The sequence below is a fragment of the Crocuta crocuta genome, unplaced genomic scaffold, assembly GCF_008692635.1.
Source record: "Crocuta crocuta isolate KB4526 unplaced genomic scaffold, BGI_CrCroc_1.0 scaffold167, whole genome shotgun sequence".
NCBI classification, from domain to species: Eukaryota; Metazoa; Chordata; class Mammalia; order Carnivora; family Hyaenidae; genus Crocuta; species Crocuta crocuta.
This window is the reverse complement of record NW_027532406.1, coordinates 6,779,679-6,805,134: the sequence shown is the minus strand read 5'-3', so window position 1 is coordinate 6,805,134 and position 25,456 is coordinate 6,779,679. Positions and strand designations below refer to the sequence as shown.

General features: G+C 41.0%; 1 protein-coding gene across 1 annotated transcript; it reads left to right on the top strand.

Annotated features, from left to right (window-relative positions):
* Positions 1 to 9,834: 9,834 nt before the first annotated feature.
* STOX1 (storkhead box 1) lies at positions 9,835 to 19,135 on the top strand. The gene is made up of 3 exons (XM_077778655.1): positions 9,835 to 9,985; positions 12,448 to 14,806; positions 18,899 to 19,135. The coding sequence occupies exons 1-3, from the start codon at positions 9,853 to 9,855 to the stop codon at positions 19,044 to 19,046; spliced, it is 2,640 nt and encodes an 879-aa protein (XP_077634781.1). The 5' UTR covers positions 9,835 to 9,852; the 3' UTR covers positions 19,047 to 19,135.
* Positions 19,136 to 25,456: the final 6,321 nt, after the last annotated feature.

Sequence of the window (25,456 nt, the reverse complement as noted above, 5' to 3'; positions counted from 1 at the left end):
AGGTCTTAAGTCCTGTGACCACAAGGAACTGAATTCTGCCAAAAACCTGAGTGAGCTCAGAAAGAGAATCTCCCCAGAGCCTCCAGTTAGAGCCTAGTACTGGTGTGTAGATGGCGAGATAATAAATGTGTGTCGTTTTAAGCCAGTAAATTTATGGTAGTTAATTTCGACAGCCTGAGAAAACTGACACCCCTGGGGTAAAAGCATGAACGCATCCAAAGTGGAAGCCTCAAGGGACAGGAGGTTAGGGAAGGGGGCACCGCAGGGCCTGGAGGGCTTTGGGACTGAGGACGGAGTTTTAGTGTTTCTTAAAAAGCAGCCAGTTTGAGTCATGCACATCCTTCCCTCCCAGCCAGCTGTCCCTGTATGCCTACCCAAAATGAGGGTGGTCATGGGGGAAGGGTGCTAAAGGCCAAAAGGCTCCTCAAGGTAAGATCACCTCTGTGCCTATTCTATACCCTGTATTCTGTCTGATGACTGAATCATGGGGTCCCTGCCATAAATGGCCCCAAACCTCTGCAACTCTTTTGAAAGTGGTTATTAGGGGCGCCTGGGTGGCTCAATCGGTTAAGCATCAGACTTAGGTTCAGGTCATGATCTCACAGTTTGTGGGTTCGAGCCCTGCGTCGGGCTCTGTGCTGACAGCTCGGAGCCTGGAGCCTGCTTCAGATTCTGTGTTTCTGTCTCTCTGCCTCTGTCTCTCTCTCAAAAATAAATAAATGCTAAAAAAACAAACAAAAAAAAAAGAAGTGGTTATTAGTAGCTATATCATTTGAAAAGAAGTGGGCCGCTAATTCCCAAACCCTGACAGGCTGAAGTGTGGTTATTACAGAAGACAAGCAGTAAGGACACCTGGTATTGGACCAGCCCAGGCTTCCAAGGGAAAGCCTTTAGCTTTTCAACAGAGGGCATGTCCCAGAAGGGAAGGCATTTGTCTAGGAGTTCAAAATAAACATCACCGCGCCACCGCGCTTGAGAAAGAATTTCGGCTTCCACGACAGATAACCTGACTACCCTTAGATCTACAGCCCATTCCTGTGTCTTGGTACTCTTTAGTTACTAAATGTGGAGGAAAGTGTTTACATTCTTTTATTTTTCTAAAATAAAAGGGAGACCTGGGGAGGGACTTGGTTTTGCCTGTCTGAAACCTTTTTTTTCTTCCTATTTTGTTTGATTTTCTGAACCTATTTAAGGTTCTAACACAAGAGATCTAATTATTTAAAGCCATGGAAATGTTTGCACAGCATCTTATCTCTGATGAGATACACATTGTTACAAAATACTTTCATTTTTAAAAGTACGGGATTAATTTTAATGTTAAAGAAATCTGGAAATTCTGTCTTGGATAAAAGTGCAATTTAAAAATCAGGGAAGCTTCTTGGATTACTTTGAACAAAACATCCTTTTTTTTTGTTTTTTTTATTAAACTTGAGCGTATCTGCAGGCTGTTTTGTCATCTCTAATGCACGTAGAAGATACCTTTCCCACAGTGTGATTCAATACAGGCGCCCAGAAAGATGGTCTCAGATTTCATGTGTCCAGGTAATTAGCTGAGTTTGAGCGGCTCGGTGAAACCGTTTGAAGGTCAATAATGCATGAATTTTTGGCACACTGCCTAGCACTGAGTCCATACACTTGTATAGGGACTACACATTTTTATAGTAGAGAAAATTTTGTGTTTTAATTTTTTTTTTTTTTTTTATTTCTAGGAGAGAGAGAAAGACAGCATGAGCAGGGGAGGGTCAGAGAGAGAGGGAGTCACAGACTGAAACAGGCTCCAGGCTCTGAGCTGGCAGTCAGCACAGAGCCCCACGCGGGGCTCAAACCCACGAACCGCGAGATCATGACCTAAGCGAAAGTCGGACGCTCAACCGACTAAGCCACCCAGGCGCCCCGAAAATTTTGTGTTTTAAATATGAAATAAATGACATTAGGATCAGTTTTGCCTAGAATTTTTTGGCAAATTCAAGTTTTAGTGGGACACAAAAAAGTTCTGATGTGAGTGCTTTCCAAATTTTCTAAGTAGTCTTTCCTCTGTTTTGCATATTTGGCAGCGCAGTCTCTTATGAACTTTGAAATCAAGTTTTAGTAGCCCCAGTTAGAATGTCAGAATTTAGACCTCATGAGGAGGCCCCCTTGGAATTCTTGTAGGTGTCTTAAAAACACAAGATAAATGTAAATATTGTATGGCATTTAATTTTTCCCATAAAGGTAAAGTTTTTATAGAAAACTTTAATTTTGGCCTTGAAGTTTTAACTAGAGCATTCAGATAGCAAAATAAAACTCAGTTTCAATAGATAGTTTTTTCTTCCGAAGTTTTCTCAACGGACAAGGCAAATGTGGGATTGGGCCAGGCACATGGCCACTTGATTCTGGTTCTGCCTTTCTCACTTGGGGGGCCTAGGATCACATGGTTCCTTTGCATCTGGCTCTTTCCTCCAAAATGGTTATGACTCCAAATCTCCCCTTCAACTTATTAATAACCACTTTCAAGATGAGGAGCAGATATGTGTGAACCCGGGTACTGCTGCCTGGCACCTTGGCATCCGACACTCACTCCGGGTGCTGGGGCTGATCACTGTCACAGTCACACTTCTGTTGGCTTGTGCCCCCCACGCCCACTAATGCTGGAAAACTGAGCTCACTGGACCGACCACTGTGCTGACACCAGCGCTCCCATTTACGTGAGTGCAAAGTTTAGGCTCATTTAATTTTACTAGAGCTTCCAACTGATGATCTGTATCTGGCAGATTTAGGGGTCCACTGTCCCTGGTTGAAGGTTTCTCCAGTACCACAGTCTGGGGGGACAGTTTCCTTGGTCGACTCCAGCTGCCTTACCTGGCTCCAGTGAAAGGCAGCCTTGCTGTATCCGTATTTGTCATGAGTGTACATCTGGATATTTTACACTGGGGTAGGAGTATTTATGCCTTATCCATTAGCCAGGCAATGGCTCATTTATCACCACTTTGCTGATAGAAAACAGCCAAGATAAGGTATTCTTCTGGAGGCCTTCCACCGGAGGCATATGGAGGAGGCCTTTGTGTCCTGACATAAAAAAGCCACCTCCTTTCCCTCAGAGTTTTGTTTTGTTTTGCTTTGTGTTTTGTTTTTCTCTCAAAGTTTTGAGGAGGACTTTGTTTGCCCTGGATCGTTGTAGGCTTATTGTCCCCAACTCCAGGAGCAAGCCTCACTTGCAGGGTTCTGCCATCAGCTGGGGGCTTTCTAGGCCACTATTATTAGGCACCAGGGGCAGGGATTGATTGCCTGGGGTTATACGAATTTATATCTGTCACACAAGAGTCTGATTCCAGTCACAGTGGTAGGATCCCAAGCTACAAGGGACCTGCTTGTCAACCTGTGACGGTTCAGAACTCCATACTTCCATTTCTGATTCCATACTTCTGCACACAACATATATTTAATTTGCCTTGTGCTGTTTTTTTTTCTTTCTCCCCCAAAGTGGACTTTCAAAGAATAATTGTTTTAAAACTCATCACAATTTGGAAATTCGAAAACTGTATAAATACCAACTAAATCCTTTGGGAGTACAGCAAGGTAGCAACAACAATGTCCTTTCAGAAAAGATGGTATTGAATGTAGCAGGCACCAATATATACGGTTCGACTTTGTTGGTGTTTTTGTCAAAGCGGTCTTTCAGCCTAAATGCTTTTCCCATTTCTGCAGCACCCAGGAGTGCAAGCCTGTGTAAACAGAGAGAACATTGTTGTGAACTGTTTACTCTGGCACACAGCCTCTCCTAGCCTTCTGATCCCTGCTACAGGGCAAAGGTCAAAGGTGCACGACAGGCCTGGCTTAAGGGTGCTCTTCAATTATTCCATAGTAATTGAGGATAAAGCCAAAGGATTGCCTTTTTCTACTGTGAAATCTGGTCACATCTGTAAGTGGGACCTTCTATGCAGAAAGTTAGTATTTGTGGAAATCTCTGTTAACGGCTATTAACTGGAAGAAAAAAGATGGCTGTAGCATGAAAATGATTCCTGCCTCTGTCACAAATGCTCCCTCGTCAGGGTTCACTCTGCTTTCCTGCACAAAAACTCTTGATGATTTATGCACCTGAAGATGTAGCTTAGCAACAACTATGAAGGAAATGTACTGAGAAACTTTCTCTAGGCTTTGTTTAGAGGGAGCTCCAAAGCAGAGGTTAAATGCAATTTACCATGTTCTCTAAAATGCAATTGACATATTGCTATATTAATTTTAAGGAGGAAAAAAGGCAATTTGACTTCCTGGCTGATAGATTTGTTTACTCTTAAAATACTCATTCCCACACTGGGGTAAAAAATATGAGTACAATTTCTGAGAGTGTCTTTGAATTTGGCAAGCAGTGTCAGGATACTTTAAAAGAAGTTGCTTGGGGGAATGCCTGGGTAGCTCAGTCAGTTAAGTGTCCAACTTCAGCTCAGGTCATGAACTCACAGTTTGTGAGTTCCAGCCCTGTGTCGGGCTCTGTGCTGACAGCTCAGACCCTGGAGCCTGCTTCAGATTCTGTGTCTCCTTCTCTCTCTGGCCCTCCCCCACTTGTTTTCTGTCTCTCCCTCTCAAAAGTAAATAAACGTAAAAAAAAATTTTTTTTAAGTTGCTTGGGATTTTTTAAATGTAAGAAGAAAAGTTCTGTTTCTCCTATATTTCTGCTTGTTTACTCAAAGTTTGCTATTTATTGATTTATCTATTTGATTTTATTTTTACATAATCTCTACACCCAGTGTGGGGCTCAAACTCGCAACCCTGAGATCAAAAGTCATACACTCCACTGACTGAGCCAACCAGGTACCCCTAAAAGTAGTGCTTTCTGAAAAAATCTATTTTTAACTTTTATTTTGAAATAATTTTAGATATACGGGGGATTGCAAAGAAATGTACAGGAACATCCCATGCATCCCTCCCACGGCCCCATGAAAAATCCATTTTGAGTATTCTTTCTGTGAAAAGAAATAAATTTAAGGGTTGGACTAAAAAATGGGCTGATTCAGGTCTAGCCCATAGGCATAGGGGAGATCAGAGTACTGGACCCCCACCCTCCCTACAGCTTCCTGGTTTCATTTGCCAAAAACTGGACAGCCACCGGCAGAGGGCACTATAAGGGCATCAGACACTCTAGCCCTTATTCTCGCCACTCTAGCCGCTCATCTCTTTTCTTTCAGTGCTTCTTCCTCCCCGCGTCTCAAAGTTCAAAGTGACCCGGTTTAGGATAGGGATGAAGTGAGGCTTGAAAGGGGATTGTGTGGTTTGAGCAAAACTTTTTAGGTGTTGCCCTATACTTAGCCAGTACTCTAGCCCTAATCTTTCTAGGACAGACCTTTCTTCTCCCTCTTTTTGAGTTAAGGACTTCTAGTCCACATGGAATTGTGGGGGCCAGGTAATCAATATGAAATCACATACAAAAGAAAAGTCACTTAAGACCGTTTTGGGAGATGAGGAAGAAAGATATAGAAAAGTTTAAAATCACTTATTTCAAATTAAGCATGTAGAGTTATGTTAAAGAAGCATGAACTATTTGAAATTGTATTTTAATCCTATATTTTTTCAGGTTGAGGACGGAAATGAAAGAAAGTAAATCCCAGATAACAAGGGAAAAAAGAACGTCAAAGAAAATGAAGAAAGGTAGAGAGGCTTGGGCGCCTGGGTGGTTCAGTTGGTTAAGCATCCGACTTCAGCTCAGGTCATGATCTCATGGTTTGTGGGTTCGAGGCCCATGTCCGGCTCTGTGCTGACAGCTCAGAGCCTGGAGCCTGTTTCAGATTCTGTATCTTCCTCTCTCTCTGACCCTCCCCTGTGCTCTCTCTCGTTCTCTCTCTCAGAAATTAAAAAAGAAAGAAAGAAAGAAAGAAAGAAAGAAAGAAAGAAAGAAAGAAAGAAAGAAAGAAAGGTAGAGAGGCTTATTACCCTCAGCTTAGAGGTAGAGTTTCTGGAGGATTTTGAGGTTTAGGTCAGCTAACATCCCACTGGACATAAGCTTCAGGACATCATCTCTTATCATTGCCCTTAGAAACGTTGATTAGCCATTCATCCTAGCTTCTCAGAATGCTATAGGTATCCTGGTGTTACCCAGAGGGATAGCCATGAGTACGCAAGAGGAGATCCTAACCTAGGTTGCCAAAGCATACAGCAATTCTGCCCTGTTGTGACCTTCCAAGTTCAGAGATGCCCCAGACTGCCAGATAGAGAAGCTTAAGTACACAGGGAAACAGATCAATGTTAGGTACAACAGCAAACTGTTAATCAGTTTCCTTACGACAGTCCTTTATCTTCATACAGATGCAGTAAGTGCTGTGGGCCACTCAACAGCTCTGGCTACAACCCTTCATACCTTTCCAGTCCTCACCACCTTCCTCCCCCCCTCAATAACCGGTACAAAGTACTGGCTTCTCTGCTATCACTAGGGGAGTCAACTGCGGGGCATAACCAAGTTTTCTCAATTCTATGGCTTCATTTTGGTTACACTTGACTCCCCATGCAGCCCCAGGGCCATGTTTATTTGTTGAACAGTTACCTACTTTAACACTGCTATCATTAACACGCTAACCCTCTACCATTCCCAAGTGAACCTCACCTGGAAAGTTGTTAGAAATGCAAAATCAGAGGCTCAGCTTCAGACCTCCTGAATCAGAATCTGCACACTAGCACAACTCCCTGGGGATTCTCGTATGCACATTAAAATTCAAGAAACACCGCTGGCCTCTCTGGCTCTCACCCTTTTCTATTCCGGGTTGCCACTTCACTTGCCAGAAACCAGACTTCAATCACCTTGAGACCCAGGGCTCCTTCACAATCTTTGTGTTCATTTTTTTTTTTATTTAGCATACCCCAAGAATAGTTCTTTAAACCCCCTTTCCACTCTTCATCTCCTCGTTCCTGGGTTTTTTGTTTTTTGTTTTTTTTTCCTATTCCTCACCTTTCTTTCCTTGCCTTAACTTTACAGAGATCAGATGACCTTACTGTGCTAAATTTTTTTCCTTCTCTCCTTCAATATATTTCTGGTCTTCTACCACCCTCTATTTCCAGATCTCAGATGAGAATATCTTCCCTATTTCTAAGGCGGTTCTTGTGCCTATTCTGCATTTTCCTACCCCCGTCTCCTAGGATCTTGCTGTCCAACTGGTCTCTCTCCAGAATCATGTACACTGTTTCCACCAAGCCCTTCCTTTTTGCACCCAAATGTGCAGAGATCTTCTTTTCAGGAAATCACAATATACACATGCATTCATGTTCGCTTGATCCTACTTCTTGCTGGTTTGCGTTCTATTCTTCCTCTTTCATAATCAGATTTTTCCGATAAATGGTGTAGAACATGCTTTGTAATTGGGCAGTTTTGCCTTCCCCTGCTTCTGGGGACATTTGGCAATGTCTGGAGCTGCAGCTGTGGGAGGTGATGCTGGCGTCTACAAGTGGGTAGAGGCCAGGGATGCTACTAGACATGCTGCAATGCACAACACAGCCCCACACAGCACAGAATTATATGGTTAGGGTGACCAACCATCTTGGTTTGTCTTCGACTTTTTCAGTTTTCACACTGAAAATCCTATGTCCCAGGAAACCCCTGTGTCCTGGGATGATCGGTCACTCTAGATTATGCCACAAATGTCAACAGTGCTGAAGTTTAGGAACCCTGCTCTAGGAGGAGGATCCGTTAACTTTTTTTCTCACCAACTCCCTTCCCTTCATCCTGACATTTAGTTTGGAGATTCTTTTCTACAAAAACGATTCTGAGGAAAGTCACCAATGATTACCTTCCAATCACAAAATCCAATGGTCGTTTTTCCTCCTCCCTCAACCTTTTTGACCTCGTTCAAGCATTTTGACACTGTTGCTTTACTCTTCATTTTGGAGCATTTTATTCCTCTACTTTTGGTTCTCTCACTTCTACCCCCATTATGGAGCCTTCTTTCTTTTGTGGGCCCCTATTTCTATTATCTCTCTCTTTTTTATGGGATTAATGGCTTTATTTATTTACTGGTATTTTGTTAGAGAGAGAGAGAGCACACATGAGCAGGATAGAGGACCTAAGGGGGAGAGAGAGAGAATCTTAAGCAGTTTCCATGCTCAGTGTGGAGCCCTATGTTGGGTTCCATCCCTCGACCCTGGGATCATGACCTGAGCTGAAATCAAAAGTGGGATGCTAAACGGACTGAACCACCCAGGTTCCTCTTATTACTTCTTAACTGTAAATTTTTTTAAAAAAAAATTTTATATCTTTTATTTTGAGAGACAAAGAGCAAGCGGGGGAGGGGCAGAGAGAGAGGGAGACACAGAAGCTGAAGCAGGCTCTGAGCTCTCAGTAGAGAGCCTGATGCAGGGCTCAAATCCACGAGCTGTGAGATCATGACCTGAGCCGAAGTCGGATGCTTAACCAACTGAGGCACCCAGGCACCGCATCTCTTAACTGTAGATAATCCCATAGTTCAGTGTTCCTTGGCTCTCTTCCTTACTCTCCTACTGAAGAATTTATTCACTCTGTAGTTTCAGATCTCATCTGTATTAGTTGATTCCCAAATCTCTTTCCTGAGTCCTAGTCTTTCATGTCCAAGTAATTGAGGGATTCCCTTGGATGTTCAGCAGAATCTAAAACTGTAACGTGTTGGGGCACCTGGGTGGCTCAGTCGGTTGACCGTCCGACTTCGGCTCAGGTCATGATCTCACGGTTCGTGGGTTCGAGCCCCACGTCGGACTCTGTGCTGACAACTAGCTCAGAGCCTGGAGCCTGCTTCAGATTCTGTGTCTCCCTCTATCTGTGACCCTCCCCTGCGCATGCTGTCTCTCTCTCTCAGAATAAATAAAACATTAAAAAAAATTTTTTTAACTGTAACGTGAGTAATAGCAAGTTAAGGACACTTATTTAATACGTTGGGAAGGAGGAAGGACAATGTGGTCTAGCTTATATTTCCGGTCGATCTTCCCTTTGGGTCTGATATACCCTTTAAGTGCTATCCAACCACGATAATTCTATTCACACTTTTATATACCTTGTGTTTTCCTCCTTCCATGGTTTTGCCCCATGTCTTTGTGCTTTTGGAAAACATTTCTGCACTTTCCCTTTTCAAATCTTCCTAATCATTCCAATCAGGAAAATGTGGAATGATGAAAATACCAGATTAGGAGTCAAAAGACCTACTTCTGTCACTTTACTTGCTGTCTGACCTTGGGACAATTTCTTGAGCTTTCAGAAGTTTTTCTGTATGTTTTAAAATTTTTGTTTATTTTAAAATTTTTTAAAAAATTTACTTTTGAGAGAGGGAGAGAGAAAGAGAGAGTAGGGGAGGGGCACAGAGAGAGGGAGACACAGAAGCCGAAGCAGGCTCCAGACTCTAAGCGGTCAGCACAGAGCCCGACGCGGGGCATGAACCCACAAACCTCAAGATCATGACTTGAGCCACAGTCGAATGCTCAACCAACTGAGCCACCCAGGTGCCTGAAGGTTTTCTGTATTTTAAATAAAAAAGAATCCCATCCCTACCTGCCTGCCGCAGTTAGCTAATATGGAAAGAAAAATGTTTTGAAAGATGAGAATTACCATATAAGCATTGCCCAATGTACTCTGATAGCACTTTGTGCCTTTCATCTGGGGACTTAGTATCTCTTGCATGTCAGGTAGTGACAAAGTCTACACACTTCTTAAAAAGTAGGGACCCTAATGTAAACCTTTTTCTTCTATGCTTTCTATCATTGTACAAATCATGTCAACAGAGTCTGAGGAAAAACTGATGAAAAAATTCCAATTCCATGTGCTGTGCAGTTTTTATTCTTGATTCACTAATTCCAAATATTTTTTTCTACAGATTTATCACCTCTTTTTTTTTTTTAATCTCCAATTTAGGTGATGTCCTTCCAGTGCAAATGAATCCAATAGTTCAATCTCAGTTTATACCTTTGGCTGAAGTTCTTTGCTGTGCTATATCTGATATGAATGCTGCTCAGATTGTGGTGACACAGGAATCACTGCTGGAGCATTTGGTGAAACATTACCCAGGTAGGGCACCAAGTTTTCTCTATTAGTTCACTGCATGTGTTTGCTTTCTATTTACACATCATTTTTAAAGAGGGATTTCAACAACTTTAAAAAAATTTTTTTAATGTTTATTTATTTATTTATTTTTGTTTTTGAGAGAGAGTACAAGCTGGGGAGGGGCAGAGAGAGAAGGAGACAGAGAATTGCAAGCAGGCTCTGTGCTGTCAGTGCAAAGCCCAACGTGGGGCTCAAACTCATGAACCGTAAGATCAAGACCTGAGCTGAAGTCAGACACTCAACCAACTGAGCCACCCCAGGCACCCCGATTTATAAATCATCTTAAACATGTAAATAAACTGGGCGATATCTACTTTTTTTTTTCTATTGTAGAAACTTGTATTAGAGTCCTGTTAGGAAAAAGCCTGCATCAACAAATTTAATAAGGGTATATCTTTTACTTTCCAAAGGAACTTTTTCAAAAATAATGTTTATGACAAATCAGATTGTAGAAAGAAGTGCAAAGCAAAGCAAGGGAAAGTTCATCTCCACCACCACCCCCAGCCGCCATCACATCCTTCCATTGCCACCTCCCAAAGGTGACAGCTTCTATTATCTTTTCCTGTGTATATTTTCATAAATTGTATTTGAGCATTATGTGTTCTTTTTTTATAACATAAATTGAATCTTTTTATTTTTAACGTTTGTTTATTTTTGAGAGACAGAGACAGAGCATGAGCCGGGGAGGGGCAAAGAGAGAGGCAGACACAGAATTGGAAGCAGGATCCAGGCTCTGAGCTGTCAGCGCAGAGCCTGATGCAGGGCTTGAACATACAAGCCATGAGATTATGACTTGAGCCAAAGTCCGATGCCTAACCAACTGAGCCACTCAGGAGCCCCAGATTGGATCATTCTTTACATTCTCTCTGCCCCTTGCTTAGGTTAAAATATATTTTAGAAATCTTTCTGTATTACTATATATTGATCTATCTCATTCTTTCACAGTTGCTATGATGTCCCAGNCATGAATGTAGAAGAGTATTTTTTAATTAATTACTTTTTAATTATTAAAAAAATAATTTTAAAGATTATTTTTAAGTAATCTGCACCCAACGTGCAGCCAGGCACCCCTGTAGAAGAACATTTAAAAATTTTTCCCATTGTGAAATATGTTCATTGTAGAAAATCAAGAGTATCTAGGAAAGTAAACACTTACGGTACCACCACCCAAGGAAATCAATGTTAATATATTGATGTATTTTCTTCCAGTGTTATTCAAAGATGTATTCACAATATAAATACAATTTTGAATGCTGCTATTTGGAAAAGGGATTTTTTTTTTAGTTTATTTATTTTGAGAGAGGCAGAAACAGTAGGAGCCGGGGTGGGGGGGGGCAGAAAGAGAGGGAGAGAGAGAATCATAAGCAGGATCCGCACTGCCAGCATGAAGCCTAAGGCAGGACTAGAACCCATGAACCATGAGATAATGACCTGAGCTGAAACCAAGAGTCAGGTGTTTAACCAACTGAACCACCCAGGCGCCCCAGGAATTTTTTAAATTTAATTTTTAATTGTATTTATATTTGAGAGACAGAGTATGAGTGGGGGAGGAGCAGACACACACACACACACACACACACACACACACACACACACAATCCAAAGCAGGTTCCAGGCTCCTAACTGTCGGCACAGAGCTCAATGTGGGACTTGAACCCATGAACCGTGAGATCATGACCGGAGCCAAAGTCAGACGCTTAACCGACTGAGCCACCCAGGCACCCCCCTAGGAGTTTCTTTTAAAAGGATTTGTTACCTTCCTAGTTTAAAAACTATCATAATATAGATGTTAGGTAGTTCGCCCTCCCCCTGGTACAAGCTGGTTTTCTTTTTGTCTTTAGATTCTTATTAAGATTTAAGCTATGAGACTATTTTCAAAACTCTTCAAAAGTGCTTTCTTAAACCTTTAAATTTGTGACGAGTGGGCACCTGGGTGGCTCAGTCAGTTGAGGGCTGGACTTTGGCTCAGATCACGGTCTCACAGATCATGAGTTTGAGCCTCACGTGGGGCTCTCTGCTGTCTGCGCAGAGCTGGCCCTGCTTTGGATCTTCTGTCCCTCTCTCTCTTTGCCCCTCCCCCACTTGTGCTCTCTCAAAAATACAAACATTAAACAAAATAAAATAAATATATGATGGGGTTATATAACTTACTGTTTGTATTTGAGTGGACTCAGATTTTTTTTCTTTACTCAATCATTAACTTATCCCTATGTCTTTGTGTGGACCAAAATATATTCCTATTTTTCAATTAAGTTATGACTATTATTAGTGCCTCTTTGGTGTTTTAAATTACATATATTAATTGTGTTACAGTTAACTCTGGGTTCATCAAGCAAATGTATGGTCATTTCTGAGTTACTGACTTCACTCATCGAAATGTTTTTCATCCAAAATCTATCAGTGTAATAAAATGCTGTTTGTTTTAGGCATCACAGTTCCATCTCAAGATATTCTCTATACCACTCTGGGAACTCTGATTAAAGAAAGGAAAATTTATCATACTGGAGAGGGATACTTCATAGTCACTCCTCAGACTTACTTCATTACGAATATAACCTCCCATGAAAATAAGAGAGACCTGTCAGATGAAAGCAGCCAGATGCCAACTTGCATTACTTATCTGGTGAGCGTGGAGAGCTGTGCAGAGTTGGCCAAAGAAAATGCTGCCCCTATTTCCCACTGTCAGTCTTGCCGATGTTTCCCTGATCTGTGCACTCAGGATGTACAGGAAGCACCAGCTGCTGCAGAAGTGTCTAGAAAAAGCCAGAAAAGTCTGCAGGAACCCAAATCTTTGGGACAGAATCAAGCAATTTCCATGTCTGAGGAGAATCACATCGCTGAAAGCACCAAACCTTTACCATACACAAAAGACAAAGAAAAAGGCAGAAAGTTTGGCTTTAGCCTATTTTGGCGTAGTATATCCAGAAAGGAGAAGGCCAGAATAGAGCACAGTAGTTTCTCTGCCCAGTTTCCACCAGAAGAATGGCCTGTTCGAGATGAAGATAACTTGGACAATATCCCTCGAGACATTGAACATGAGATCATCAAACGAATTAATCCCGTTCTGACTGTTGACAATTTAATCAAACATACCGTCCTAATGCAAAAATATGAAGAAGAGAAAAAATACAATAGCCAGGGCACTTCCACTGATATGCCCACGGTCAGGCATAAATATCCTTCAAAGGAGGGAGTTAAGAAAAGGCGGGGCCGGTCTGTAAGGCCTCGAAGGCTGGGCCATTCTCATAGGGATAGACACAAAGCCAGGAGTCAGGGAAGTGAGCCTCCGCCAGGAAGCGTTAGACCAGAGAAACACGCCAGCCTCCCTGCTGCACAGCCTGCCTTCAGAATTCAAAGCCCAAATGAAGCAGTAGTTCAGAAACCACTTGATGAGAATCCATCAGTGCTAGGTTCCCATTTGTTTTACAAAAGGCGAATTAGTAATCCTTTCCAGGGTTTGCCTCACCGAGAACACCCAGCAGCCAAAGGGCACAACATCCAACTGACCAGGGACCTGAAACCCAGTGATACTGGACCAAAGGGAAAGCCTTTCCAAAGGCCAAGGTCTTTGGATTCCTCAAGAATCTTTGAGAGTAAAGGAAAGCAGCCACATGCTCAACAATATAAAGATAAACTGACAGCAGAATCCATTTCTGTGCCTCACTCTACCGTCAAGCCTGTCGATGATGACTTCAGGGATCCCCTCGCAAATCACTCTCAACGTAGTGTTTTGCAAAATGGTAGTAAATGTTGTTCCTTTAGGGAAAGCCTGAGGAGACATGATGTGCATGGTGGAAAAAATGAGGTAATCCCTGAAGTCTTGAGGAAAAGTTATTCTCACGTTGACGCACTAGGGGATGCAGAAGAAACACAGTATGTGCTGCCATCACAAGGTTCTTCCTCTCAAGGCCATGTTTCCTCTGCTTGTAGACTAGTTGATAAAACAATACACCAGTTACAAAATCTTGGTCTTTTGGATTACCCAGTTAGCGTGAACTATTTGAGGCAACCTGAGAGACAAGAGGGAGGCTCAGAACAAACACTCGTAAGAAAGGCATTTGTCCAGGAAGCAAAGGCTATATGTCCAGAAGACGAAGGGCTTTCTGATGATAACCAGGCCTTGTATCAGAACGAAGTGGAAGATGATGATGGAGCCTGTAGTTCATTATATCTAGATGAGGAGGACTTTTCTGAGCATGATGACTCACGTCAAATGCTTCCTGGCCACATTCAGTATTCCTTTACAGGGGGAAGCAAGCGGAATCATTTAGGAAAACCAAAGGTGCCTGAAAGATCTCTGACTGAGTACAACCCCAAAATACACAAGTCTGAGCCTCAGGTGCTTAAAGGAAATGAGTGTTACAAACCCACTGGGTTGGTCACTAACCCAGGTGAAAGCCAGACCCCTAATCTCTCTGCTGAAAGCTGTGGCCTCCATTCAGGGATTCGGCCCAGTTTTACCTATGAAGAGGGACCCAGTGTTGCTACATGTGTGCAAGCCTCAGTGAACACAGATGGAAGTATATTTGATTACTATAGTACGAGGAAAGCCAATTCTGAGACTGAAACCCTGCACGACTCGGTTGGTGACACAGAAAAGAAACCAGCGAGCTGGAGTCAGGGTGCTCAGAATCAGGAAGTGAGAAAACAGCTCACGCACAAGTTAGAACTTTTCAGCCCTTCACATATGCCAGCGTTGGCTCAGGATATCCAACATGAACACAATCATCTGGAAGGAACAGAAAATCATAGCGTGGCGGGAGATAGTGGAATAGATTCTCCACGGTAAGTGTATGTAAAAGTGTTTGATTAGCTGCCATTCCTCAGGAATTATTACAAACAAGGGTGTACTGAATTACCTAGTAGGGGACTTGCCTGAATACGCTTTTAATAGTGATAGAATTCTGCCAGCTCTCACTGAATAAATTGTATAGAGTTCAAAATGAAATCTCTTACATAATAGGATAGAGTTCATTTTGAATGTGAACCAGAATTTGTTCCACTACTACTAAATCTTGAATTATTTCTAAATATAGGAAGGAACTGCTATAAATGAAGCACTTCTTGAACTGAGGGCTGGGAGTTTTCGCTTATATTTCTGGTTCTATGCTGGTTCAGAAAGAGATGAAGCTACTTTCCACCAATATTTTCCATGTTAATTTGTTAAAATTAAACATTGTTCAGATTATGAAAGTAATATGGTTATAGTAGAACATTTGAGAAGTACTGAAAAGCACTTTAAAAAACACCTGTAATCACCCTACCGTTTAGATGTTTAAAAAATCCTTTTATATTTGGTATATTTATAACACTTCAGTCTGAACATATTGATCTATATATTTTGTCTAAATATTTTATCTTTTTTGTACTTACTATTTTGTATAGTGTTTTCAAGATACAGTGTAAACATTCCCCTTAGGTTATTAAGATAGTTTTCAAAAAGTTCATCTTAAAATTTGGCATATATCTTTACTAGTTTTTTGCTATACAATATTATGTACTTCCTTTTGAAAAACTAATACAGAAATGTAAGAGGTGAAACTGACAGTGTGCACTCCCCAGTCTTTTCCATTGCCTTTCCGTTGAGGTGACCTAAACATTGTTGACAGTGTGGTTTATATTCTTTTGGGCTTTTTCCTGTGCATTTAAAAATATAATTATTTTTTAACAACAGATCATACAAAGCTGTGATTTTCTTTTTCNAAGCAATATACACAGATCCAACTCATTCTTTTTTTTTTAATGTTTATTTATTTTTGAGAGAGACAGAGACAGAGACAGAGCGCAAGCAGGGGAGGGACAGAGAGAGAGAGAGTCCACACAGAATCTAAAGCAGCCTCCAGGCTCTGAGCTGTCAGCACAGAGCCCATCGCAGGGCTCGAACTCATGAACCATGAGATCATGACCTGAGTGAAGTCGGCTGCTTAACCGACTAAGCCACCCAGGTGCCCCCAACTCATTCTTTTTTGTTTTTAAATTTTAAAAATATTTATTCATTTTCACGAGAGAGACAGAACACGAGCAGGAGAGGGACAGAGACAGAGAGGGAGACACAGAATTAGAAACAGGCTCTAAGTCTGAGCTGTTAGCACAGAGCCCGACGCGGGGCTCAAACTCAGGAATTATGAGATCATGACCTGAGCGGGAAATGCCCAACCGAGCCACCCAGGCACCCCTTAATGGCTGCTTAGTATTCTGTTATGTGGACTGTAGTATTTACATAACTATTATCTTCCTTCCTTTGATATTTAGATTCCCAATTTTTTTTTTGCTGTAATAAATCAATCTTCATTGGATTGTTTTTACATATAGATGTTTATAGACATTTCTGACTCTACCTTAGGCTAAATTCCTGGAGGTCTGCATTTAAAAAAATATATATCTTTACCTCTTATTGGGAAACAGATCTTTTCTGCTTGAAAGAATTGTTTAATTCATATCAAGTCTTTTTTTTTTGAGAGCGCGCGCAAGCGCAAGCAAGGGAGGGACCGAAAGAGAGGAAGAGACAGAGAATCCCAAGCAGATTATGCACTGCCGGCATAAGCCTGATGCAGGACTTGAACCCATGAACTGTGAGATCACAACCTAAGCCAAAACCAAGAGTTGGAGGCTTAACCAACTGAGCCACCCAGGTGCCCTTCATATACAGTCTTTAAAGTACAACACATATTGTCCCCAAAGTAAACAATGGTAGTGTGAGCCAACAAGCTATGGGTTCCCTTTTTCTTGGGCAAAAGCAGAGACAGGGCTGACCAGAACCTCATTATAAAACAAGGACCCTTGCCTATAGTCCTTGGGTATTTACTTTCAAACGTCTCCTCTCTGTAGAGAGAGCTTTTCTACTATTCTTCCTTTCTAATCTTATATTCTAATAAACTTTTGCCTGCTGCTAAAAAAAATAAATGCAGAAACAAAAACAAAATCAAACTCAAAACAGATAAGGGGAATTGCTCCTTGACTTGCATGTCAAGGACATGCAATAATTTAAATTTGTCAGGGATATGAGAATTTTTGTGAAATCTTGAGAAATTTATTTTCTTTTTTTTCTTTTTAAAAGAAATTTTAATGTTTTTTTAAAAATTTATTTCTGAGAGAGAGAGACAGACAGCATGAGCAGGGGAGGGCCAGAGAGAGAGGGAGACACAGAATCTGAAACAGGCTCCAGGCTCTAAGCTAGCTGTCAGCACAGAGTCTGACGCGGGACTCGAATCCATGAACCATGAGATCATGACCTGAGCCAAAGTTGGATGCTCAACCAACTGAGCCACCCAGGTGCTCCGAGAAATTTAATTTCTTAAAAAAGTGCCTTGCCTATAATATGGTTCTCTTAAAAGACTTATAAGTATAATCGAGAAAAGGGAAGATGGCATTTGGACATCAACATTGTGCCATAATTGTTACACGAATTAGAGTGACCAATAAAATGTCGCTTCTACCCATAGGAAATTTGCACTTTAGTTGAGTAGACCAACCAAAAATAAGTAGACAAATTGAACTCAAGAACAAAGCGGAGGGCACCCGACTTGCTTAGGTAAAACTCATGTTGGGGGTAGAATTTATTAAAAAAAAAAAAAGAAGAACAAAGTGGAAACCCTTTCCAATTGCCAAAGAGATGTGGAATTAAGAGTAATGAGCGGTTTGGGGGAACACTTATTGGAGGATATATTTTTGAGGCATATCTTTTTTTTTTTTTTCTAAAGTATGGTGATTTTAGTTTTAATTTTTTAAAGTTTATTTATTTATTCTGAGAGGCAGCGAGAGAAGGCAAGGGCAGAGACAGAGGGAGAGAGGAGAAAAAGAATCCCAAGGAGGGTCTGCACTGTCAACACAGAGCCTGATGTGGGGCTCAATCTTGAGAACCATGAGATCATGACCTGAGCCGAAACCAAGAGCCCTGAGCTTGACCAACTGAGCCACCCAGGAGCCCCAAACCATATCTTACTGTAATGAGCAAGGGATGGAGAGGATGCAAGGCGGGAAAGTGGAATGTCAAAAGCAAAATTTCCAATCAGTGGTATGACTTCACTAAAGCAAGGCAGATGTGTTAGATAAAGGGCTAACCTAGCCTACAGCTCCTTGGAAAGGAACATTGTCAATATGAAAAATATTATGGTTGGCTTTTCTCTTCCATATGACTTCCCAAAAAAGAAGCAAATTACACATGAAGATATGGGCTACTTCACTTGTATAGAAGAGTTTTTTAGGGAACTTATTGTTTTTCTTTTTTGTTAAACTTATTTATTCATTTAAGTAATCTCTACACCCAAAGTGGGGCTTGAACTCGCAACCCCAAAATCAAGAGGCACACATGCTTCTGACTGAGCCAGCCAGCCACCAAGGAGCTTACTTATTGTTTCTGACTAGAATATACTTGATATTGGATCTGAGAAGATGTTCAAAAAATATGAATTTCTTGGAAAGCAGGTGTCAAATAATTGAGGTGCTATTGTGAAGCCTTTAAAATATAAGGAGCGTTTCAGGGGCACCTGGGTGGCTCAGTCAGTTAAGCGTCTGACTTCGGCTCTGTTCATGATCCCATGGTTGGTGGGTTCAAGCCCCATGTCAGGCTCTGTGCTGACAGCTCAGAGCCTGGAGTCTTCTTCAGATTCTGTGTCTCCCTCTCTCTCTCTCTGCCCCTCCTCTGCTCATGCTCTTTCTCTTTCTTTCAAAAATAAATAAACATTTAAAAAAATTTTAAATAAGGAGCACTTTAGATTTTAAAGGTTTTAAGTGCACCTTAGTGTTAGTAAATGTTTAGTAAATGTTAGTAGTGTTAGTAAATGTTTGCTTCAAAGTAACAAATGAAGATATAATGCCTTGATTAGAAATCCAGGCCCCTTTGGAAGGTAATAATTCTGTCATTTTTAATATCCTTAGGACACAGAGTCTGGCATCTAATAATTCAGTCACTTTGGATGGACTAAAAAGAAGACAGAATTTTCTGCAGAACTTTGAAGGCACAAAGAGCGGTCAAACACTCACATCCAATTCCTTACTACAACTAACTCCAGTCATAAATGTTTAATTCTTATTTTTCTTTGGGAAACTCTTTGTTAAAAATGTACAGCATTAATATAGTATATTTTAATCAACTGAGTATGTAAGAATTCTCTAAAGCCAAGCATAATAATGAGATTCTGCTAATCTCATTATATATTTTGTTCTAGTTGCTGGTCCCCCCCCCCTTTTTTTTGACATTTTAAAGCTTTTTTACAAGGTTATTTTACTATGAACTTATTGGGAATATAGATTTTTTGCAATTAAGAAACCATAAAATAGTTGGTTCTTTTCCAATTAAATGTAATTAACTCAAATTTTCAGACATTCATTAATTTCTCAACTACATAGGGTGCTCATTTACTATACCCAGTAGTGAATTTCTCTACCTACACTAATCCACTCTTATGTTAAGTGGATTTTACCTGATTTCAACACAAAAATCCAGAAAATAGTGTATTAGGGTTGCATAGATATTTTTGTTTCAACTAAAGTCTTTTATCATTATCAGAAAGAGTTTATATAGATGTATTGGGTACTTTGCAACAAGAATTTTTTCTATCCAGTCGTTGCTGCCAAGATCTTCTCTGCAACCACCTTGAGCATGAACAGATAGCCCCCATTGTACTGACTGGCAATGTCCAAAATACATGTGGCAGCAACTGGGTCTACTGTTTTCCTGATTCCTCCTCACATTCAAGGCACTCTCTATAGCATGGCAGTGAGAAATCAGGATGTTCTCTGATGGTGGAGACGGAAAGGAAGCAGAATGGTTGCAGAATGTGTGAGTGCAAGGAGGTTCTGAATTAGAGATTTAGAGAAAAGATGGAAGATGGATGATTTACATTTACATTTGGTCTATTTCCACTAAGACTTAGATAGCTTCGCCAGAAGTTTTTCTGGCTGGCCTTTTCAGACCAAGTGGTGGAATGGTCAGTTCTCTCGGGTTTGGAGAGTATGAGCAGTCAGGACTGGTTTCAGCACATTGGATAGATACTAATGCTGACTTACGGTTGAGGGGATGTTTCTTCTAACAGGTTGCTAAGGATTATCAAGGCCTTAGATCTCAAGCATGATTGAATAATTGGAGAGTGCCTCTTTCCAACTCTCACCATCCTGATAACAGTGAAGGCAAGATGAAACCTGGTGCTGTAGAGAGCTGCTTCCAGGCTCTGGGGGAGCACAGAGGAGGAGAGGTCAGATATGCCCATGTGTTTTGTAGCGGTTGGCCCACTCACTCCTGACTATTGGCTTGTAGTGGCTCAGAACTTACTATGGCATTTCCAAGAAGATCACAAGGACATTTTAAACTCTGAGCAAAGTACCAAGAAGGGTAATTTGTATAGAAAAGCCCTATGTGTGGGGGTATTGTTTTAGAGGGTATGACAGCTTGGAATCATCATCAGTGAAAGTTAGACTAAAGATTTCAGCTCATAGAAATAACTTAACATTTGTCAAAACTACCCATAGATGAAATAGACATTTTATAAATGAATGCATTTCCCATTATTTAGGGTATTCAAGCAGAGTCTTGGTGATCCTTTGATTGGTGTGTTGCAAAGGTATTTCCAGTCCGTAGCTTAACAGGATAGCTGAACTAGATGATTTTTTCATCTTTTTTAGTGTTTATTTTTGTGAGAGACAGACAGAAAGACAGAGCATGAGCAGCGGAGGGGCAGAGAGAGATACACAGAATCCAAAGCAGGCTCCAGGCTCTGAGCTGTCAATAAAGAGCTTGTCATAGGCTCAAACCCAAGTATTGCGAGATCATGACCTGAGCCAAAATCAGATGCTTAACCAACCGAGCCACCCAGGCGCCCTGAAGATTCCTTCTGTCTGTAAGGTTTTGTTCTTACAAGAGTCAGTGAGGGTTATATGTCAAATACACCTCGAGGGGAGAAAAATGATTAAGTAAGGATCCTGCAAAATACTGAACTCCTGCAACATTCCAGAGTTCTTTCAGTTCTCCATTTCTGTTCTACTCTTGTCACTCTTTGGAAAAAGGAGTAAGAACAATTTGCTCTATCTTTGATTTTGGACCTGAACAAATTTCCTAATAGAATGAGGAATCCAAAGTCTTTTGTGGCTCTGGTCACATGTAGGGACGAATGAAATCCATCTAATTTTGCCACGAGATGTATTACGACACTCTCTAAATGTATTAGATGAAATCCATTGTGAGACCAATAAAACTTTTCTTCTAAAGGTTGTGTTTCTTCTAAAACACAACATATGACTACAGATACTAAGGATGGGCATATGTGTTGTTTGGGAGATTATTCTCTAAAATAGGTGATTTGCATTTTCCGCCCAGGATTGTGTATGTTGACATTAGTTCTTGATTTCTCCTCCCCATTGCATTGTACTCTCTAATGAGAAAACTGTTCCTTTGAGGTAGCATGATGACCTGAGTTTAGGATTCAGACAATTTTTTTAAATGTTTAATGTTTATTTTTTAAAAATATTTTTTAATATTTATTTTTGAGAGAGAGAGAGCACGAACAGGGGAGGAACAGAGAGAGAGAGAGATACACACAGAATTTGAAGTAGGCTCTAGGCTCTGGGCTGTTAGTACAGAGCTGGATGAGGGGCTCAAACTCATGGACCGTGAGATCATGACCTGACCCAAAGTCAGATGCTTAACTGACTGAGCCACCCAAGCGCCTTGTTTTTTTTTTTCTTTTTCTTTTTCTTTCTTTTTTTTTTAATGTTTGAGAGACAGAGATAGAGAGTGATAGGGGAGGGGGAGAGAGGGAGAGGAACACAGAATCTGAAGCAGGCTTCAGGGTCTGAGCCATCAGCCCAGAGCATAGAACCCATTGCGGGACTCGAACTCAGAAACCATGAGATAATGACCTGAGCCAAAGTCCGATGCCCACTCAACTGAGCCATGCAGACACCCTGGATTCAGACAAACTTGAATCCCAATTACAATCCTTGGGAGCTGTGTGATGGAGAGTTTCCAAACTTCTCTGATTCAGTTTTCTAATCTGTAATGATATCGACCTTACAGAACTGTTGTAAGATCTATTTAAAGTGCCCAATGCATGAGGCACCTGATATTGTTATAAATATATATATGCATATTTTTATATATTCACAAAACTTGTCTGAATACATGGCCTTCTATATAGGTCTTCAGTTTTTGCTAGGTTGTCCTGAATTCCTCTCAGATTTTTTTTGGTAATAAAGTATTTTTTATTCTTTTTTTAAAAAAATGTTTATTTTGAGAGAGAGAGGGAGAGGTGGAGAGAGAAAAAGAATCTCAATCAGGCTCCATGCTGCTGTCAGTGAAAAGCCCGACATGGGGCTCAATCCCACAAACTGTGAGACCTAATGACCTAAGCCGTTAAATCAAGAGACAGACACTGAGCTACCCGGATGCCCCTAGATTAAGATTATAAGAAGTTTCATCCAGATCCAAATTTGGATTTGCCTTTGGAGGTATTATGCCTTGGCAAATTGGAAATATTATGCCTGATGCTATAATAGGAATAAAATATGCAAATCATGGGCTTAATTTAGACATTTCAGACAAGATCATCTTCTTTCATCTGGGATCTCAGACCCCTAGGAATCCCCAGAGAGTAGCTGGGTTCTGCAAGGTATTTTCAATATTTCAAGATTCTAATAGAAATTGTATATTTCCTTTGCTTAACTCCTTGCTAATTAAAACATCAAGTTTCTTTGGCAGTGGCTGAAATTACACCAGCTCAGTAATACAACACCATCACATGCTGGTGTGACATTGCTAAGCTGCACCTGTATCTTATTTATAGATTAGGAGAATGATCATGAATCTATTACTAAATGTAGTTTAGCAGATAGAAGGTTTCAAAATGTCAGGAAAATACAGTGGAGAGAACAGTAGTAGTGTTGAAAATTGGGAACCACTACATTTTGAGAATCCCTCCTACAGCTACCTGAAAAGGCTTTGGGGGGATGCAGAAGAAATACTGCTGCCAAAACGGAGTGGGGAAGAGAGACACGAGAGTCATGAAACAAGAATGGGGGTATCAAATACTCATGACTAATTTGTTGGCCTCTACACATCTTTCCTTTTAAACCTTGGAAGCAAGCAGCTTCCATTAGTAGTAGCAGCTTCCATTTTTGGGGGAATAGTGCCCTCTTCTGGGTGGCTGATACCACTAGTCTTCCACCATTTGATTCAAAGCATTTACAAAGTAATTGACTAAAAAAACCAGTAAGACCTCTCTCCAAAAGTTAAAGTTAAAAAGCTTTTCCAAAAAAACCAAACAAACAAAAAACAAAACAAAAAATAAAAATAAAAAGCTTTTCCTCAGGGGTGCGTGGCTGGTTCAGTTGCTGGAGTATGGGACTCTTAATCTTGGGGGTGTGAGTTCAAGCCCCAAGTTAGGTGTAGAGAGTGCTTAAAAACAAAACCTTAAAAAATTTCCACGTTTGAATTAGGAGCTACAGATACATAAGTATTCATGTGCTGAATGTGTTCAAAGCTGTGTCTTCCTCAAAGCTGTCAAAACCTTGAGCTAAAGGTAGAAATGTAAGCAGCTCTGTCTGTCTGTCATCTCTGCAATACTGTTTTATCAGCTGATCCTCCCGGTTTCCCTGCACTGCCAGCATGGCTGTCCCCACATTACTTACAAAAAGACCAGATTTTAGAATTGAGTTGGCCAAGGTCATGTGGCTAGCAATGGCGGAAACATCTGTCTTGTTCCCTCTTTCATTTTCTCATTTCTTCGTGCTCTCAACGCTCATTCTATCCACCAGTGTCTCTTCATCAATTTTTAACTGCTCCTTAAACTATTTCCGGGTCATAACATTTAAACATGGTAGTTCAGTTCCTTTTGTCACATAAAATTGAAATGCAGATGCAAAATGACTTTTTCTTTTTAACCTTCTATTTTTTAAGTATGGAGTAAAACAAAAAAAAAAAAAGAAAGAAAGAAAAACCTAGCCCTGTAGGTTTGAGAATGACCAGAGAGGAAAGTGTATATAGTCCTCTTTATTTTTCTATCTTCTGAGATCAAACGAGTTTGGGCATGTTCAGGGTGGTATGGCTGTAGACCTCTTATATTTTAAGGGAGAATTGAAGTCTAGTCCTTTTTATTTACATACCTGCTATAAGACCTCCAATATAAAAATTAATGCCAAAAGAATCTAGAGGAGCTAAAAACTTTACTTCACTTATATCTGGTCTTCAACTACAACATACTAACATCGTTCCTATCATCCCAATTTTACATGTGTGACGTTCTTTGCCACATCCACTACATGTTCCTATTCCTGTGCACGTCCTACTCTGTTGTAGGGCTACAAAGACCATACAATGGGAGAACTGGGGTGGATGTAAGGGAATGGTAGAAAAGGATTTAGATTTAGAGATGGATAGCGATTCTCATACACCAGAGAGATGCATTTTCCCACTATCTTTTGCTGACACTCTTTGTTCACAGTATTGAATCCGTAAGGTGACTTTTAGATATACAGCCCTTTGACTTTAGGCCTACCCATAATAGTGCAGAAGGCTTGTAGAATCATTGGTGGTTTCAGCTATTCAGGACCAATAGTGTGGGTAAACTCCACGATATACAGCAATTTGTAATTTTGCTAAGACACAAGGTTACAAGGCTGGTGTCTTAGAGATTGTCAAGTGGTTGTCAAGTGTCCCTGCACCTACAATCTCAATTTGGGTTCTTGTTCTCCACTCAAGAGTAGCGGAGTTGAAGAGATCATGAAGAGATAAAGAAATGGCTTTGAAAAGAACGCCAATCAGCCAGCACTAGTGATGTAAGAAAAGGAGTATGCTAAGGAATCAACCTTCTGTATTGTCAAAAGGTTTCCAGTTTTGTAGGAGATTGTAATTTGGGGGCAGTTAATCAACCATGAAATTAAGTCCTTTTATGGGGCGCCTGGGTGGCTCAGTCGGTTAAGCATCTGACTCCGCTCAGGTCATGGTCTCACGGTTCGTGGGATCTAACCCAGCGTCGGGCTCTGTGCTGACAGCTCAGAGCCTGGAGACTGTTTCAGATTCTGTCTCCCTCTCTCTCTGACCCTCCCCTGCTCACGCCGTCTCAAACAAACCAAAAACATTAAAAATTAAAAACAAAAAGTCCTTTTATTTACTGTAACTAATCTGTCGTAGACATTTAGGCTTGTTTTCTCTCTACATTTTTCCGGAGTTCTCCCAGTTACTATTCTGTATTTCATGGGAGCATCTTCCCCCAAACGCTGTGCGAAACAAAGTCTTTAGCTGGTGTAGCAAGAGAGCACTGATCTCGGATTCAGAAGAGTTCTCTAGTCCTGACTGGGCCACTGTAAATCCCTTCGTAGGGGTTGTTTCCCTTCTGTCACTGGGGTGTGTGGAAAGGACCTAAAATGAACCAAGGACCAATTTCCTCACTTAAACTTAAGAACTGAGGGACGACAGTCCAGCCCTGACACTCACTTCAAGCCCAC